The 16795-nt window shown below is 42.9% G+C and overlaps 1 protein-coding gene across 5 annotated transcripts in view; it reads right to left on the reverse strand.

The window, feature by feature from the left end:
- The window catches only part of HCRTR2 (hypocretin receptor 2), a 132921-nt gene that overhangs the window by 48047 nt on the left and 68079 nt on the right, over positions 1-16795 (reverse strand). For all 5 annotated transcript variants that reach the window (XM_033938476.1, XM_033938478.1, XM_033938479.1 and 2 more), the window contains one exon: positions 13765-14008. In XM_033938476.1, coding sequence (XP_033794367.1) covers positions 13765-14008 — 244 coding nt within the window. The remainder of the gene's footprint in view (positions 1-13764; positions 14009-16795) is intronic.

Below are 16795 nucleotides of genomic sequence, written 5' to 3' on the forward strand. Positions count from 1 at the left end.
ATACCTACTTGAAGCATATTACTCATATAATCACTATTCGGTATGATAATGTGTTAAGTTTTTGATAACTGTTATATCTGTAATCTAAAATCTTTAAGGATCATTGAAGATTTGTCTTATATAGTGGTCCTTTTACTAAGCTGCAGTAAGCACTAAGGTGTGTTTACGGCAGCAAAAAATGCCTTAACACAGGCTACACTCATGTGTTCCATGGTAATTTTGCATGTGTGTGGAATACCCATGAGCTAAACAAATATATATATATTTTAGTGCTGGGGCAAGACTTAGGGTACAGAGTAGGCATATTCTCTACTAATCTGTTAGCACACCTATATTGCCATGCAGTAAGGGGCTGATTCTACAAACAGGCATCCCGATTGTAGGCGGCGGTAGGCGTCCTACCACCATATGGCAGCCAATCAGGATGCACATTTTTTAGAAAAAAACCTCCCTGAGGCAGGACGCTTACATTATGGGCATTTGTCGCAGGTCTAGGGAGATTCATAGGGACACCTAAGCTCTCCCAAGGCTGGGCGTGGACGTGGTTTTGCTCAGAAGTGGCCTTAGTCAAGTTTAAATGGTCCTAGGTGTCTACCTAGAGCCGCAACAGAAGCCTGAATTGTAGGCCTGCAAAGTGCTGGCCTACATTTCATATCTTAAAAGTAGACACAGCCAGCTGAGTTGATCATGGCACGGGAATCCCCGATAAGCTGACCCAGCAGGACTCTCTGAAGCCATGGCTGATCAAGGGGGAAAATACCTCTTCTATGATCAGCTGAGCTGGCTGCAACAGAGGACCCCCCCCCCCCCCGACACCCAGCCCCAAAATTGGCAGGACAGATGCCCATTCCATCCTGCCTAACACTACCTAACACCCCCCATCAGCAATTAGCAGGAAGGATGCCCACTCCTTTCTGCCTAAGATCCTCAATCTCCCGACACCTCTCTCATCGGCAATTGACAGGAGGGATGCCCATTCCATCCTGTCACTAGCTCCCTGAACCCTCCAACTACCAACACCCCCCCCCCCCCCCGAATCCCTAAACCTCCAACTCTGACATCCCAGAACCACAAAACACCCCAGCCCAACACCCTTTAAACCATTCCAATACTCCCCACCCCCATACCATTTAAAGTAAGGCCATCTGGATGGATGCTTACTCCCTCTGGCCAGCAGGCCCACCTTTTCAAAATGGCAGGCCTTCCCCTTTTCTGGTGCATCATGGGATGCACCGGGGAGGGGTCTAAGAGCCTGATTGGCCCAGATGCTTAAGGACTCTCCCATAGGAGGGGCCTTAGGAGTTAGGCATTCATGCTATAGAATACAAGGAGTTATGTGCCTAACTGCCAACAGCCTTTGATAGGTTCCAAATTGCAGACCCGTCGTCATATCAGCACCTAAACCTTGGTGCTCTTTCTTGAATCTAGCTCTTATTGCAAGGGAGGCTTTCATGTGGTGGAAAATGGATGGGCCTTTGGCATGTCACCAAGAAACATTCACAACTTATTGAACACTATCAATTGCACGCATTGCATTACACCAGCAACTGACTTGATGTTAGTGGGCATGCCAAAATGGTTATGCCTACATCGCATTATAGAATTGGCATGAAGTGTGCCCCATTTTGCTGCCAAGTTATAAAATTGCCCCATGTGTGTAAATAGCAAGTCTGCTCATGTTCCAACAAACTCTGCCCAGAACATGCCCACATACGGGTCACATACATATACGCGCGTCCTAGACATTGCATGTACTTTTACCCATGTATTGCATGTGGCAATTTTATAAAAGACATTTTACATGCGTAAAGTGGAATTGTACATATAGTTGACCCATTTCAAAAAGGATATAGAACACGTAGAAAAGGGAGACAAAAATGATAAATGGATGGAACAAGTCCCTTATGAAGAAAGGCCAAATGGTTTAGGTCTTGGAGAAAAAAACAAAACAAAAAAAAACCAGTTAGGGATAAAGCTGACGAAAAACATGGGCTGATGAAAGCGAGCCAACATGGCTTCTGCAAAGGAAGATCGTGCCAAACAAATTTACTGCACTTCTTTGAGGGGGTGAACAGCCAGTTGTACAAAGGGGAACCCATAGACATCATTTATCTCGACTTCCAAAAGGCCTTTGACAAGGTACCCCATGAGCGGCTACTTAGGAAGCTGTGGAACCACGGGGTGGAAGAGGACGTACACAGATGGGTCAAACACTGGTTGGCAGGCAGAAGACAGAGGGTTGGAGTGAAGGGTCACTACTCGGGCTGGAGGAAGGTCACGAGCGGAGTTCCACAGGGGTCTGTACTGGGACCGCTGCTGTTTAATGTATTTATTAATGATCTGGAAACGGGGATGAAATGTGAAGTTATAAAATTTGCGGATGACACTAAACTCTGTAGAAGGGTTAGAACTACGGAAGAGTGTGAGGACCTACAAAGGGACCTAAACAAACTGGAGGAGTGGGCGAATAAATGGCAGATGAACTTCAATGTAGGGAAATGTAAGGTCATGCATATAGGGAGAAAGAACCCGATGTTCAGCTACCAAATGGGGGGATTAGTATTAGAGAGAAGTGACCTTGAAAGAGATTTGGGTGTACTGGTGGATACAACAATGAAGTCAACGGCACAATGTGCAGCAGCCGCGAAGAAGGCAAACAGAATGTTGGGTATTATTAAGAAGGGTATTACGACCAGAACAAAAGAAGTCATCCTGCCGTTTTATCGGGCAATGGTGCGCCCGCACCTGGAGTACTGTGTTCAGTATTGGTCACCGTAACTTAAGAAGGATATGGCAACACTTGAGAGGGTCCAGAGGAGAGCGACACGAATGATTAAGGGCATGGAAAACCTCTCATTCACTGAAAGATTGGAGAGACTGGGGCTCTTCTCCCTGGAAAAGCGGAGACTCAGAGGAGATATGATAGAGACCTACAAGATCATGAAGGGCATAGAGAAAGTAGAGAGGGACAGATTCTTCAAACTTTCAAAACATATAAGAATAAGAGGGCATTCGGAAAAATTGGAAGGGGACAGATTCAAAACAAATGCTAGGAAGTTTTTCTTTACCCAGCGTGTGGTGGACACCTGGAATGCGCTTCCAGAGGACGTAATAGGACAGAGTACGGTACTGCATTTCAAGAAAGGATTGGATGATTTCCTGCTGGAAAAAGGGATAGAGGGGTATAGATAGAGGGCTACTGCGCAGGTCCTGGACCTGTTGGGCCGCCGCATGAGCGGACTGCTGGGCACGATGGACCTCGGGTCTGACCCAGTGGAGGCATTGCTTATGTTCTTATGATAAACTCATGAATAGTGAACTCAATTAAATAGCATACATCACAAAAAAGAGGACCTTTGTGAAGCTAATGAGCAGCATATTGGAGAAAGTTTTATTTTTTCATGCAGCATATATTAAACTATGGAGTCTTATAGCAGAGGACTGTCAAAGCAACTAACATATAGAAGTTATAAAGAGGTTTGGACAACTTCCCAAAGGAAAAGTAGATAAAAATGATTAGCTAGGTAGACTTGGGAAAGCCATCGCTCATCCCTGGACATGAGCTATATGAAATAGACCTACTTTTAGAAGTCTGTCAGTATTTGTGATTAAGACAGCCACTGTCAGAGGCAGGATGTTGGACTTGATGCATGGTTATTTCTCATGTTCTTAACCCTGTGCATCCTTTTAGCTAGAATAAGTGAAGTCCATTTTCAGACAGTCAATTTACCTGAGCAAATCGTTATTTAATACGGTAAATGGCTTTGAAAATGGTCATTTTAATATTTCATGAACTAAGATAATTGTTAGCAAGATAAACAATATAGACATAAGAAAATAATTATCTTGAAACAAGACAGTACATCAAGCAGTGTCTGCGGAATTTAAAAAGTGAAAATTGGCAAACTAGATGGCCCCTTTTTGATGCTTTTTTTTTTCTATCACATTTCAAAACATGGATAGTTTTGTGTAACATTAAATAAGTATTAGAAAAATCCAATCACTGGCTCTGACTCCTCTGCAATTTGACTGTAAAGCTTAGAGGAAAAATAGCCACAGTCACCAAAAAATAGACCAAAGTAACTCAAGACATGCCAAGGTGAAAGAGGGCAGATTTAGGAGTAACTAAAGGAAATACTTCTTCACAGAAAGGGTGGTGAATTTGGGGAATGGTCTTCCAGTAGAGGTAGTAGAGACAAAGACTGTGGCCCCGATGCTCTAAACTCACTGTGCCTTTAACGATCAATGCTAAACCAGATCTTACTGGTTTAGCATCAAAGTATTTTACCTTTCGATCCACATAATGGCTCACCGCTGTCTTTTCTGTGTTTCGTAGTAGCCTCAGACTCTGCTTTGCAAATGTAGTACAACAGAGGTCAATAATATTATAACAAGCACTCCGGGTGATGCTGTGACATCGCCTGGTGATCCACAAACTGAAGCATCGACTTTTAATGCTCCAAAATTACTGGCTTGTCGGGGGGTGCCAGTACTGTTAAAAGCATATCTCAGGTGCATTTGTCTGGGGCTGGGGATGACAATTACATGACATGGAAGTCCCCCAAAATTCTCCCAAACCTGGCAGATATCACCATCATTATTTCAGATGCAAATTGTATTACCAGTGGGGGGGAAAAAAATCTCAAAATAGCAAATGAAAGTCCCCTCCATTGCCAAATATCTTCCCCAGAGGGCCTGAAAAGACTGCCATTGACGAGCCAGTAAAGCAGTCAAACAATGGGGGTTACTGTTCTGTTCTTGATCTACCATACGAAAAACGGCTTGACAAATTACAGCTATATTCACTCGAGGAGCGCAGAGAGAGGGGGGACATGATCGAGACGTTCAAGTATCTTACGGGCCGCATCGAGGCGGAGGAAGATATCTTCTTTTTCAAGGGTCCCACGACAACAAGAGGGCATCCGTTGAAAATCAGGGGCGGGAAACTACGAGGTGACACCAGGAAATTCTTTTTCACTGAAAGAGTGGTTGATCGCTGGAATAGTCTTCCACTACAGGTGATTGAGGCCAGCAGCGTGCCTGATTTTAAGACAAAATGGGACGGCACATGGGATCTATTCACAGGGCAAAGGTAGGGGAGGGACATTAAGGTGGGCAGACTAGATGGGCCGTGGGCCCTTATCTGCCGTCTATTTCTATGTTTCTATATTATGGGGTTTTTATTGTGTGGGATACTTTGTTGCTGGCCCTTGGTAGGGGGTTGGGGGGGCGGGGGAAGGGGGGGCTTGTTTTCTGGGGAGGGTTCTTTATTCTTCTTTGTGAAGCTGTATAACACTTTGGTATTCTATTGCTGTTCCCCCTTTTGGGGTGTTGACTTGTGGTCTGTTTGACGGCTTTTGCTTCTTTTTGTGATGTGCTTCACTTTCAATACATAAACAATTACAAAAAAAAAAAATAGCAAATGAAATAGCAAGCAAACTTCATCTGGAATCATGTATCGATGCATTCATTGGGATTAGGGCACCATATACGTATATATGTGGTAAAAACCACGTCTCAAGCACGTGTATTAAAGGTGTGTCTTATGCGTGTTTGTTGAAAGTTGCCGATTGCTGATAGTTCTCCACCCCTCTCTTCCCGTCACCTCCATCCAATAGTCTCAACAATAAGGCATGCCTAGGATGTGTGCCTAAGACGTAGCATTTCCCAGTGCATGCACAAACATTTATGCCTCTTTCTGTGGACTGTTCTGCACTTGTCAATCACTTTCTCCAACCACTGATTGAATGGGATTTCTGTGGACCTCCACGAACCTCATTTGCATGCGAGGTTCTCTGGGCATTGTTCACCCACAGGATTTTAACAGCAATTTTAGAGCATTGGGGCCTGTGTCTGAATTCAAACAAGCTTAGGGCAATTTATTGAATAAAGTCAGTTACGTATGCAGCTTAATTAGCTAACAAGCCACTAGTTGGTGTTAACAACCAATATTATTGAGAACTGGTGTTAATTAGTAATAATTAACAATTACATGCGTAACTATTCCTAGTCTGTATTCAATAACCCATGTGCGCAAATTCCAGAGTGTGCAACTGCAAGAGGGCATGTATTTGGGTAGAGCATGGGCAGGTCAGGGTGTGCCTAGCAATTTAGTGCATGGGTTATAGAATACTTACAGTTACATGCCTAATTGTCTAAATGACAGCAGAAAAGGACTTGTATGGTCCTCCATTTTTTCCAATAAGTTGGTAGGGTTATGCCTGCCACTCTACGAGGGCCCCAGTCACCCATGTTTAAATACCTATAGTTAGGCACAAGCATGTAAAGCAGCTATTGAGCTAGTGTAAGTGCTTGGGCCTAAAATTAAGTGCATAAATACGGATTTACATTGGCATTCTATAACAGCTATTATAGGAACCAACAAGAGAGGGATGTAAGGGTATATTCTTTATAAGCTTATTTTGCTATGCAAGAAATCACACAAAAACATTATCTGTAACTATGACTACTGGCTATGGAATTTCCCTCCCCCCTCCCTGTTTTCATGAGAAACGAAACTTATCTTTCCTCATAAGCTACACCCATTATTAGCTTGTGACTGGGCATGTACAAAGTGGGGGGGGGGGGGGACTATAAATATGTGATGTTGGTCTGAATAAAGACACATCTCTTTTGCCATGTAATAGTCTGCATGTGTGTTCTTTTCTTCCTAATGAGATGCCCTCCCCCCCTTTTTTGCATCGGTACCAGAGACGACAGAGTATGTGTGTAAGGCAGTATTGGGATCTGAACCTTTTCAAGGGAGCTATTTTTGATTTGGTCCTTAGTGGTATGCAGGGCATAGTATGTGAGATAACTGTTTTGGGTCTACTAGGAAACAGTGATCATATTGTGATCGCATTTAATTAATCTGATTTCTGTAGTGACATCGATAATGAAATTTACTATAGCGGCACTTGCTTTTTGAAAGGGCAACTCTGATAAAATGAAGAAAATGTTAAAAAGAAGCTAAAAGGATTAGTGGAAAAGGTTAAGACTATAAACTAGGCATGGACATTATTTAAAAATAACATCATGGAAGCCCAGACCAAATGTATTCCATGTATTAACAAATGTAGAAACAAGAGCCGGCATGGCTAAGAGACATAAATACTGGCAAATTATAATAATAATAACAGATTATATACCGCAGGACCGTGAAGTTCTATGCGGTTTACAATGATTAGAAGATGCTACAGATTGAGTGGAATTAACAAAATTAGGAGTTAGTGATTAACAGTTCTAAGGATCAGTTGTTGTGGACTAAGATTGTGTAGGTCAGTTACCTAAGTACTTCAGGAACAGATATGTTTTTAGGTGTTTACTGAATTCCCCATAAGTAGTAGGCAACAGCAGTTGTTCCAGATCTTTACCCCATAAATTAGATGCATAGCATTGATAAAGAAAGCTAAAAAAAAAGAATATGAAGAGAAACTTGCCAAAGAGGCAAAAACTCATAGTAATAATTTTTTTAAGTACATCAAAAGCAGAAAATATGTAAGGGAATCTGTGGGACCGTTGAATGATCAAGGAACAAAAGGGGTACTCAGGGAGGATAAGGCCATAGTGAAGAGACTGAATGAATTCTTTACTTCAGTTTTTCTGGAAGAAGATGTAAGAGATCTATTTGAACCAGAAATTATTTTCAAGGGTGAAGATGTGGACGAACTGAAAAAAATCTTGGTAAACCTAGAAGGCATACTAAGCCAAATTGGCAAGTAAAAAAGAGTGATAAAATACCTGGAATGGATGGAATATATCCCAGGATACTGAAAGAACTCAGACATGAAATTGCTGATCTGCTGTTAGTGATCTATAACCTGTCACTAAAATCATCTGTAGTACCTGAAGATTGTATGTGTATGTATGTGTGGGGGGGGGGAAGGGGGGGAATGTTACACCAATTTTTAAAAAGGGTTCTAGGAGATCCGGGAAATTACAGACTTGTAAGTCTGACTTCAGTGCCAAGCAAAATAGTGGAAATAATTATAATAAATAAAAGTGTGGAACATGTAGACAAACATGATTTAATGGGACAGAGACAGCATAGGTTCAGTCAAGGGAGGTCTTAATTACCAATTTGCTTGACTTCTTTAAAAGTGTGAATAAATATGTGGATAAAGGTGAGCTGATTGATGTAGTGTGTCTAGATTTTCAAAAAGCTTTTGACAAAGTTCCTCATGAAGGCTTCTGAGAAAACTAAAGTCATGGGATAGTATAGTGTATGCGATCTTTCTGGTTAAGGTACTTACATCACCCAAAGATATTCTTTCACATTTTCATGAATATTATACCAAGCTATAGCAATCAGAGAGTACTAATGATCCTAAGGAGACTGAGAATTTGTTAGCTTCTCTATAAAAATACACAATTGCACCGGAAGAGCAGGATTGCCTAGAAGCTCCTTTTACCACTGCTGAAATCCAAAAAACGATTACCGTATTTTCGCGGATATAACGCGCGCGTTATACGCGTTTTTACGTACCGCGCATACCCTTCGCGCGTTATATGCCTGAGCGCGGTATACAAATTTTTTTTTACATATTTTACACCCCGCCCGACGCCCGATTCATCATCCGGAAGGATGCTCGCACCCCCACCGCTCGCACCCCCACCCCGAAGGACCGCCGACTCCCCGACAATATCGGGCCAGGAGGGAGCCCAAACCCTCCTAGCCACGGCGACCCCTTACCCCCACCTTGCACTACTTTACGGGCAGGAGGGATCCTAGGCCCTCCTGCCCTCGACGCAAACCCCTCTCCCCCCAACGACCGCCCCCCCCAAGAACCTCCGACCGCCCCCCCAGCCGACCCGCGATCCCCCTAGCGACCCCCACGACCCCCCCACCCCCCTTCCCCGTACCTTTGGTAGTTGGCCGGTCAGACGGGAGCCAAACCCGCCTGTCCGGCAGGCAGCCAACGAAGGAATGAGGCCGGATTGGCCCATCCATCCTAAAGCTCCGCCTACTGGTGGGGCATAAGGCGCGTGGGCCAATCAGAATAGGCCCTGGAGCCTTAGGTCCCACCTGGGGGCGCGGCCTGAGGCACATGGGCCCAACCCGAAAGTCAGGGCGGGTGAACGGTGAGTCGGGGCAACCAGAGGAGAGTCGGGGAGGGCGAAAGGAGAGTCGGGGTGGCCAGAGGAGAGTCGGGCAGCATGCGCGGTATACCCATGAGCGCTGTATACAAAAGTTTCCGTACATACAAGTGTGGTTTCTGCGCGCTATACCCGTGTGCGCGTTTTACACGGGTGTGCGTTATATCCGCGAAAATACGGTAAATCCTTCAAACATAATAAGATGCCGGGTAGTGATGGATTTACTGTTGAATTCTTTCTACATTCCAGCAGGAGCTTTTCCCCATTTGGGCTCTACCTTTTCTTGTTTTCTTTCCACAAGCAAGTTATCTGGAAAAATTATAAAAGCCCTTACTATAGTTATCCCTAAACCTGGTAGGGATTTGCTTGAGGTCTCTAACTATAGACCTATTTTGCTGATTAGCATTGATGCAAACATTTATGCTAGAATCTTGGCCCATAGAATAATGGATCTCTTAAAGTGGTCCTGATCAAACTGGATTTCTCAGTTATAGATATTCTTTTCATAATTCTCATTTAGCCCTACATCTGATACACGCTGCTAAAAAATTGCAATTCCCAACATTTATGGTGTCCTTGGATGCCGAGAAAGTCTTTGATAAGGTTGAGTGGCCCTATCTTTTCAAAGTACTTGAATGGTTTGGATTTCAGCCCAATTTTATTAATATGATATAGTAATTAACAAATAAGTTCCTCCCCATTTTATCTATTCAGAGGCACCAGACAGGGGTGTCCTCTTTCAACTCAACTGTTTAATCTTGCTCTAGAATCCGCTCTTCTTTGGCTATCTCTGGTATTTCTGTACAAGGAGTGGAATGTAAATTATCCACTTATACAGATGATATCTTGTTTTATTTGTCTCACATGGAGCACTCTATTCTTTCGTTACTTAAGCTAATTGATAGTTTTGGGTCATTTTCAGAGTATAAGATAAGCTAGGTCAAGTCTGATTTAATACCGTTAAATCTATTCTGTACTAGAGCTACTTGTCAACAATTCCTCTTTAAATGGTAGACTGGAAGGCTAACATATTTAGGCATATTACTTCTTCCAGATATTGATGAAAGAATCAAAGCTATTGAGTAACAGATCCAGCAGAAAATACTTTTTCTATGTAAACAATGGGCTCTCTTGTATTTAAGTTGGTGTGGCCAACTTGAGAGGTTAAAATGTCCTTATCACTCATCATTTTGTATTCTATGTGTTTGATACCTCTATTCTTCTCCAAACTACTCTATCAGTCTATTACCAAAATTGTTTTGGATTTTCTCTGGCAACACAAATGTCCAAAGATTGCTTTAAAAAAGTTACAAAAATCTAAGGAACTAGGTGGGGTTAATTTTCCTAATTTCTATAATTATCACTTGGCTTTTTTGATGAGACAATGCATGTTTTGGATTTATTCTGTAGACTTTTCTTTGATACATAACTGGCTACCTCTTGAGCAGCAACTTGTTCTTCCTATGTGTCTTGAGTATCTATTGGGATCTTCATTGCCTAAGAAGCTGAGAGCCATTCCTATTATATGGTCTACATTTCGTGCATTTCAAATTTCAGATAAGGCTTTTCCTCCTTTAATTCAACAGTCTCATTGCATGCCAGTTTGGTGGAACAAACTTTCTTGATTGAACATCAGCCTTTACTTTGGACTCTATAGATGTGCTAGGGTATCTGGACACTCGATCATCTATTTTTGGATACATGCCTCTATTCTATTACTGAACTAAAGCGTCTATACCAGTTGCCTTTCATGCAATGCTATAAGTGGATGCAACTCCGGCATGTAATTTTAACATCCTCTTTTCAATTAAACTCCTAGGCATTGGAGTCAGGTATTCATTCTATTTCTCTTGCATATGAATTTTCACAATTATATGCTGCTTTGTTTTACAAATTAAATCGCCACTCCTACAAACCACAAGAGCCGTCTGCACTTAAATCTATTTGGGAACGTGAAATCAAAGTGCAGTTATCCAACGGAGACTGGGAATCTTTATGGAATCAAATGGTTTGCTGTTCTTCTGCATCCTTAACACAATCATTTTATTTCACAACTCATTGAGTGTTATGGACTCCAGTGAAGCTACAGTGACTTAAGTTGAAATCTATGAACCTGTGCTGGTCTTCTCTGCTCAGGCAGGAACTTTGGACCATATGCTTTTGTACTGCCCTCTAATTTGTTCTTTTTGGCAACGATATGGTCTAGGATATGTTCAATTTTTAAACTCCAGACAGCCTTATCATACCAGTTTACTTTTTGTCAAGCCTGGCTCACATTTTTTGGAGGATAGAGGTTTATTCAATATAATATAATGAAAGCCATAGTACTCCAGCTCATAATTAAGAACTAACCACCTCAATGTTCATTTTTGGTGGAATTTTCTTTGTTTAATCTATAGCAGGGGTGTCCAATCTTATGGCTTTCCTGGGCCGCATTGGCTGAAAAAAGTGTTTCTGGGGCCGCACAAATGCTGCAGCAAGACAGAGGAGGGAGCCGGCAAGATGGTAAACACTGCATCGCCCTCGACCAGGGCCGCACAAAATACTTCATGGGGCCGCATGCGGCCCTCGGGCCACAGGTTGGACACCCCTGATCTATAGCAATGAGGCCACTATTGCTGAAAGCAAAGATAGATATGACAGATTTGTCTCCAGATGGTCCACTCTACAGATTTTCTTAGAAAAGGGTGTTTAAATCATAGGCGTCAGAATGGGGGGAAGTCACAGGGGCCGGGGCCTCTCCAAAGATTGGTGCCCGCCCTCCCACCCGCTCTCTGGTGTTCTAATGTTTAAATCTTCCAGCAGCTGCCGCACAGCCTGCCCCGGAGCACTTCATTCTACTTCTGGGGGCAGGACTGCTCGCTGACTCTGCGCAGCGGCTACCTGAAGATCTAAAAGTACAGCGCCGGGAAGAAGGTAGGTGGGGAGTCAGGAGCTGGGGAGAGTCCACACTGTAGGATTCCGCAGGGCTAGGGTGGAGCTCCCGGACCTGCTGCATGTCAATCACGCTGAGGCGCCACTTTGAGCATTGCAGTTACAGACGCCTAACGAAAACCTTAGATGCCGGTAATGTAGGCCAGGGTTTTAAAGGCCTACATTGCCGGCACCTAAGTGTGTCAGAAAATTGCACCTGGGCCGGCGCCATCCCTAAACCCTGCTTACTTCCATGTTAGACATCACTAGGCACCACTCGGTGCCAGTTCCAGAAGGTATCTAGCACTGTCTAATTTTTTTAAAATTGTTTCTTAATTGGTTTTTAATGGTGTGTTCAATTATTGCGCCAATTAAAACAAGTTATGTGACGGTAGATGTGATCTAGGTACCTACTGGAGCCTAACTTTAGGTGGCCGTGGAGAATTTCCCCCTCACTCTGCGACATTGGTGAACCTAAAAGGATATGTGCCCATTTATAGAATTGGCCCCTAATGAGTTCACCTATATAAAGGCCAGATTTTGATGGAAACCAACTCAAAGGCTGAACTTGTTCACATGATCAGAAAAACAATCTAAAATTATTTCACAAATTGTCTGTTTGCTGGTCAAAACATAGAAATTTGTGGGATACAGTAATTCAAAACAATTTTTTTTTTAAATTGTTATGACAGGCATTTAATGATAGATTTTTAACAACTCTATATAATGATAATAATTATTTCTATGACTAAGCAGTAATTTGTAAAATTGCTCACACATTCTAGTCATAACACATATTCTCATGAACTTTATTTCTCTCTTATTCTGAACTGAAGTAGAACAGTTCCAGCCATGTATTTTTGGATAGTCAACAGAACAAACACTAACACTATACAGTATAACATTTCTGGTTAACACATGGGGCTTACTTTTCAGCAACACTTACTCAGATAAGTACCACTCACTGAGGGGCTATATCCAGATTTTCAGTGGTATTACACAAATAATGCCAAATCTTCATTGACTGCTCTAGCACTGTCCGCGTACTGCTAGAATGCCCAGGGGTAGATCCAGAATGTATTCAAGTAATGCCAGTATTACCATCTATGCGAGATAGACTAAGAAAATGTATGTATGTATGTATGTATAAATTTATTCAATTTTCTATACCGTTCTCCCTGGCGAGCTCAGAATGGTTTACATGAATTTTATTCAAGCATTTTTCCCTGTTTGTCCCGGTGGACTCACAATATGACTAATGTACCTGGGGCAATGGAGGGATTAAGTGACTTGCCCAAGGTCACAAGGAGCAGCATGGGTTTGAAATAGAGAATGGCACGGGAACATTCACCCAGATAACAGCACTGAATATTGTTAGTACCTAGGAAACCTCCAGCGGTCAATCTATTCCCGGATATTCAACACCAATGTCTAGGTATCAGTCAGCGCTCAATGTTTGGTTATAGATTTAAATTCCACGTCCAGCATTTAAATCAGGGGTGACAAAATTCCTCCTCGAGGGCCACAATCCAGTGGGGTTTTCAGTATTTCCCCAATGAATATGCATGAGATCTATTTGCATGAACTGCTTTCATTGTATGCTAATAGATCTCATGCATATTCATTGGGGAAATCCTGAAAACCCGACTGGATTGCGGCCCTCGAGGAGGGACTCTGACACCCCTAATTTAAATCCAATGCTGACCATGCTGTTTAAATATTGGGGGATAATATCCGAGATAGGTTCACACTTACCTCCCCAGTGCTCATCACATACTGTAAATAAGATGGTCTTGTTGGCTAGCTCTGGGAACACACTGCTGCACTCCATAACAATGGCTTGAGGAATCATTATGACACAGGATACAATCCAGATAATTATAATACTGTTCCTCGCCCGCTTGGCTGTGCTTTTAAACATCAAAGGATGGCAAATTGCATACCAGCGATCCAGGGCAATGCAGCTAAGTGTCAGTACAGACACAGAGACTGATACTGTCTAAAAAAAAAAAAAAAAATACTATAAGGACTTCATTTTTGGACCATTAGAATAATTTCTACATTATATAAAACAATGTGTATTCAATTTGATGCATACATCTTTGATTATACTGTAGATCTGTACCTATATCTATATATCATGTTTTGTACTTTTCAAGAGAGTGCAACATTTTTTATGTATTCATTGATCTGTGTAGGTTTAAAATCTGTGCTATGTGATTTAATATAGATTATGCAGTCTACTCCGGCTATGCAATGACAAGAGTTGTAATCACAAGAGTGTTTATTTTAGAAGCACAGGTCAGGTTGCAGATGTCCATAAACTGGCATTTTAAACTTTCATATCGCATGGATGTCTAAATCTCAATCTTAAAAAGCTGCAATGTTGACATCTAAAATTGAAAAATGGCCATATGGCAAGGAGGTATGGCGTGGACACGAGCCAAAATACAGACATCTATTCCCCATTTCAGGCTGTTTAGAGTGCTTCCGGCCCGACGCTGCTTAGGTATGTAGGGCTCGTGGCGGAGTTCCAATGGGAGGGAGGGAAGGATAGGGATTCAGCTGCCTGGCGGGGTATGAGTGCTTGGAGGGGAAGGGGTGCTCGCTCAAGGGTTATGCTGCACAAAGGGTGAGAGGGAGGGAAGGGAAGCTGGGCAAGGGGCCTGCTGCACGAGGGATAGGAGGGGAGCAAAGATGCTGCACATGTGGGGCAGAGAAAGGAAAGAGGAAGAATTGGGGTGAAGGAGAGGAAGGGAGAGATGATCATGTACATACCCTGAAAATAAGACCTAGTGCATTTTTTGGGCCTAAAATTAATATAAAACACTGTCTTATTTTCGTGGAAACATAGTAGTATTTGGGTTCCTGCAAGGTACTTGTGACCTGGATTGGGCAGGTTGGGAGACTTGGAGCTAGGTTTTGTTTCAAGGGTGGCTAAAACTCTGGTTGTCAGAGCAGTTGCAATTATCACCAGACATGACCCAGCACTGAATATCTGGAGTTAATTTTGCTTGCAGTAGTCTGCATTTTAAAATATGTTGACTGACCTAGATAGACCATTGTTGTGACCCAATATGGCTAATCTTGTGTCTCTAAGGCCTAGATCAGACATGTCAAACTTTAGCCCGTGGGCCAGTGTAGTGAAATTTGACCCGCCAGACAATTAACTTAAGATGGCCCGCCAGCAGACAGAGTGTGATTCGGGAAGTGCTGCAGTTCCTCCCGCTCTTACCTTCCGCTAATTTCGGCAGCCTGCAGAGAGGATTGCTGGTGCTGTAGCGATCCTTACAAGCTGCCATCATCCTGAGCACCACATTCCCTCTGCCATGATCTTACACCTGATGTCAGAGGAGGGGCAGGATCGTGGTAGAGGGAACGTGGTGCTCAGGACGATGGCAGCTTGCAAGGATTGCTATAGCACCGGCGATCCTCTCTGCAGGTTGCCGAAATTAGCGGAAGGTAAGACCTTGACTTTTCACAACCTATGAGGGTTGGGTAATATATTTAAATTAAATTAGAGTCAGAGCTTTTTGCCAAGCTGTTTCTCAGCGAGTAGCATGGGCAGAGAAATAGCAGAAGGCACAGACAATGAGGGGAAAATGATTGAGCATCTAATAAACTTTCTCTTCTAGGAATAGAGCTACCAGGTAAAAAAAAAAAAAAAGAATCAATAAAGCAGCACAATGAGCCAGAAATACATTAGAAATTTTTTTAACCTAATAGCAAAAGTTTTTCTCTATTCATATGCATTGTGTTTGGAAATCAAGTTGTTAGTGTTGCTAAAACAGAGTAGAGGGAGAAAGATAGTGAACAATTGGATTTAGGAAGGGAAGGAACAGAAAGGGAGAGAAGTTGGACACAAAGGATGGTGTAGATGGGGAGGGAGATAGCGAAACTGGATAAGAGGGTAGTTGGGAAGAGAGAGTAAAAGTCTTTTTTATTTATTTTGTTTACATCACAGAGCTGCGGTGGGGTTGGAGAGATTGTAACCCTATACTTCTACTAAGACTAAGGGGTCCTTTTATTAAGATGTGAATTTAGCGCGCTCTAAATCGGTTAGTGTACCTTAATAAAAGGACCCCTAAGTATCTTAATAAAAAATTCAGCCTGCAACTTACCCTATGTTTTAGATTTTGGCCCCTTATGTGATTGAATTTGACACCCCTGGCCTAGATGCACTAAAATTGGTAATACTGACTGGATCGCTGTTGGCCAATTCTCTGACCGATTCTGGCCGAGTGATCGATGCACTACCAAGTTTGCATACAAATGATTTGCACAGAGGTGAAGCATCTGGTGGCAGGAGGGAGTGGTCATCCCTACTGCCTTGTTTTTATCAGGAGGAAGGGGGAGAGGAGGGGATGGTTAGGGGGGTCAGAGGCGCAGGGGGCCCAAGATCGAGTGGGGGCATGGCGCAGGGGTATTTGGCCAGGGATGAAGGAGTAGGCATCCCTCCTGCCATTTTTTGCTGCCGTGGGGGTGTCCTGTGCCAGTTCATTGGGGGGGGGGGGGGGTCATTGAGGAGGGCTGTCATTGTCTAGACTAGTCATTTTTTTCCGATAACTAAAGCCCCTTCTTTTTGGAGTTTGTATGTTTTTTTTGCATAGCCAACAATGTTAGTGCATCAATCGCATGGCTACTTTGCATGGGGTTTTAGCTAATTTGCAAGGACGGATCGGAAAATGGGCGATCAAGGGAAAAAACACACAGTGAGCCATTTCGTGCATCGGGTTGGTAAAAGTGATTGTCGTTGAAGCTGTGAAAACAGGTTTAGCGGTGATTG

This window comes from Geotrypetes seraphini, chromosome 3, assembly GCF_902459505.1.
Source record: "Geotrypetes seraphini chromosome 3, aGeoSer1.1, whole genome shotgun sequence".
NCBI lineage: Eukaryota > Metazoa > Chordata > Amphibia > Gymnophiona > Dermophiidae > Geotrypetes > Geotrypetes seraphini.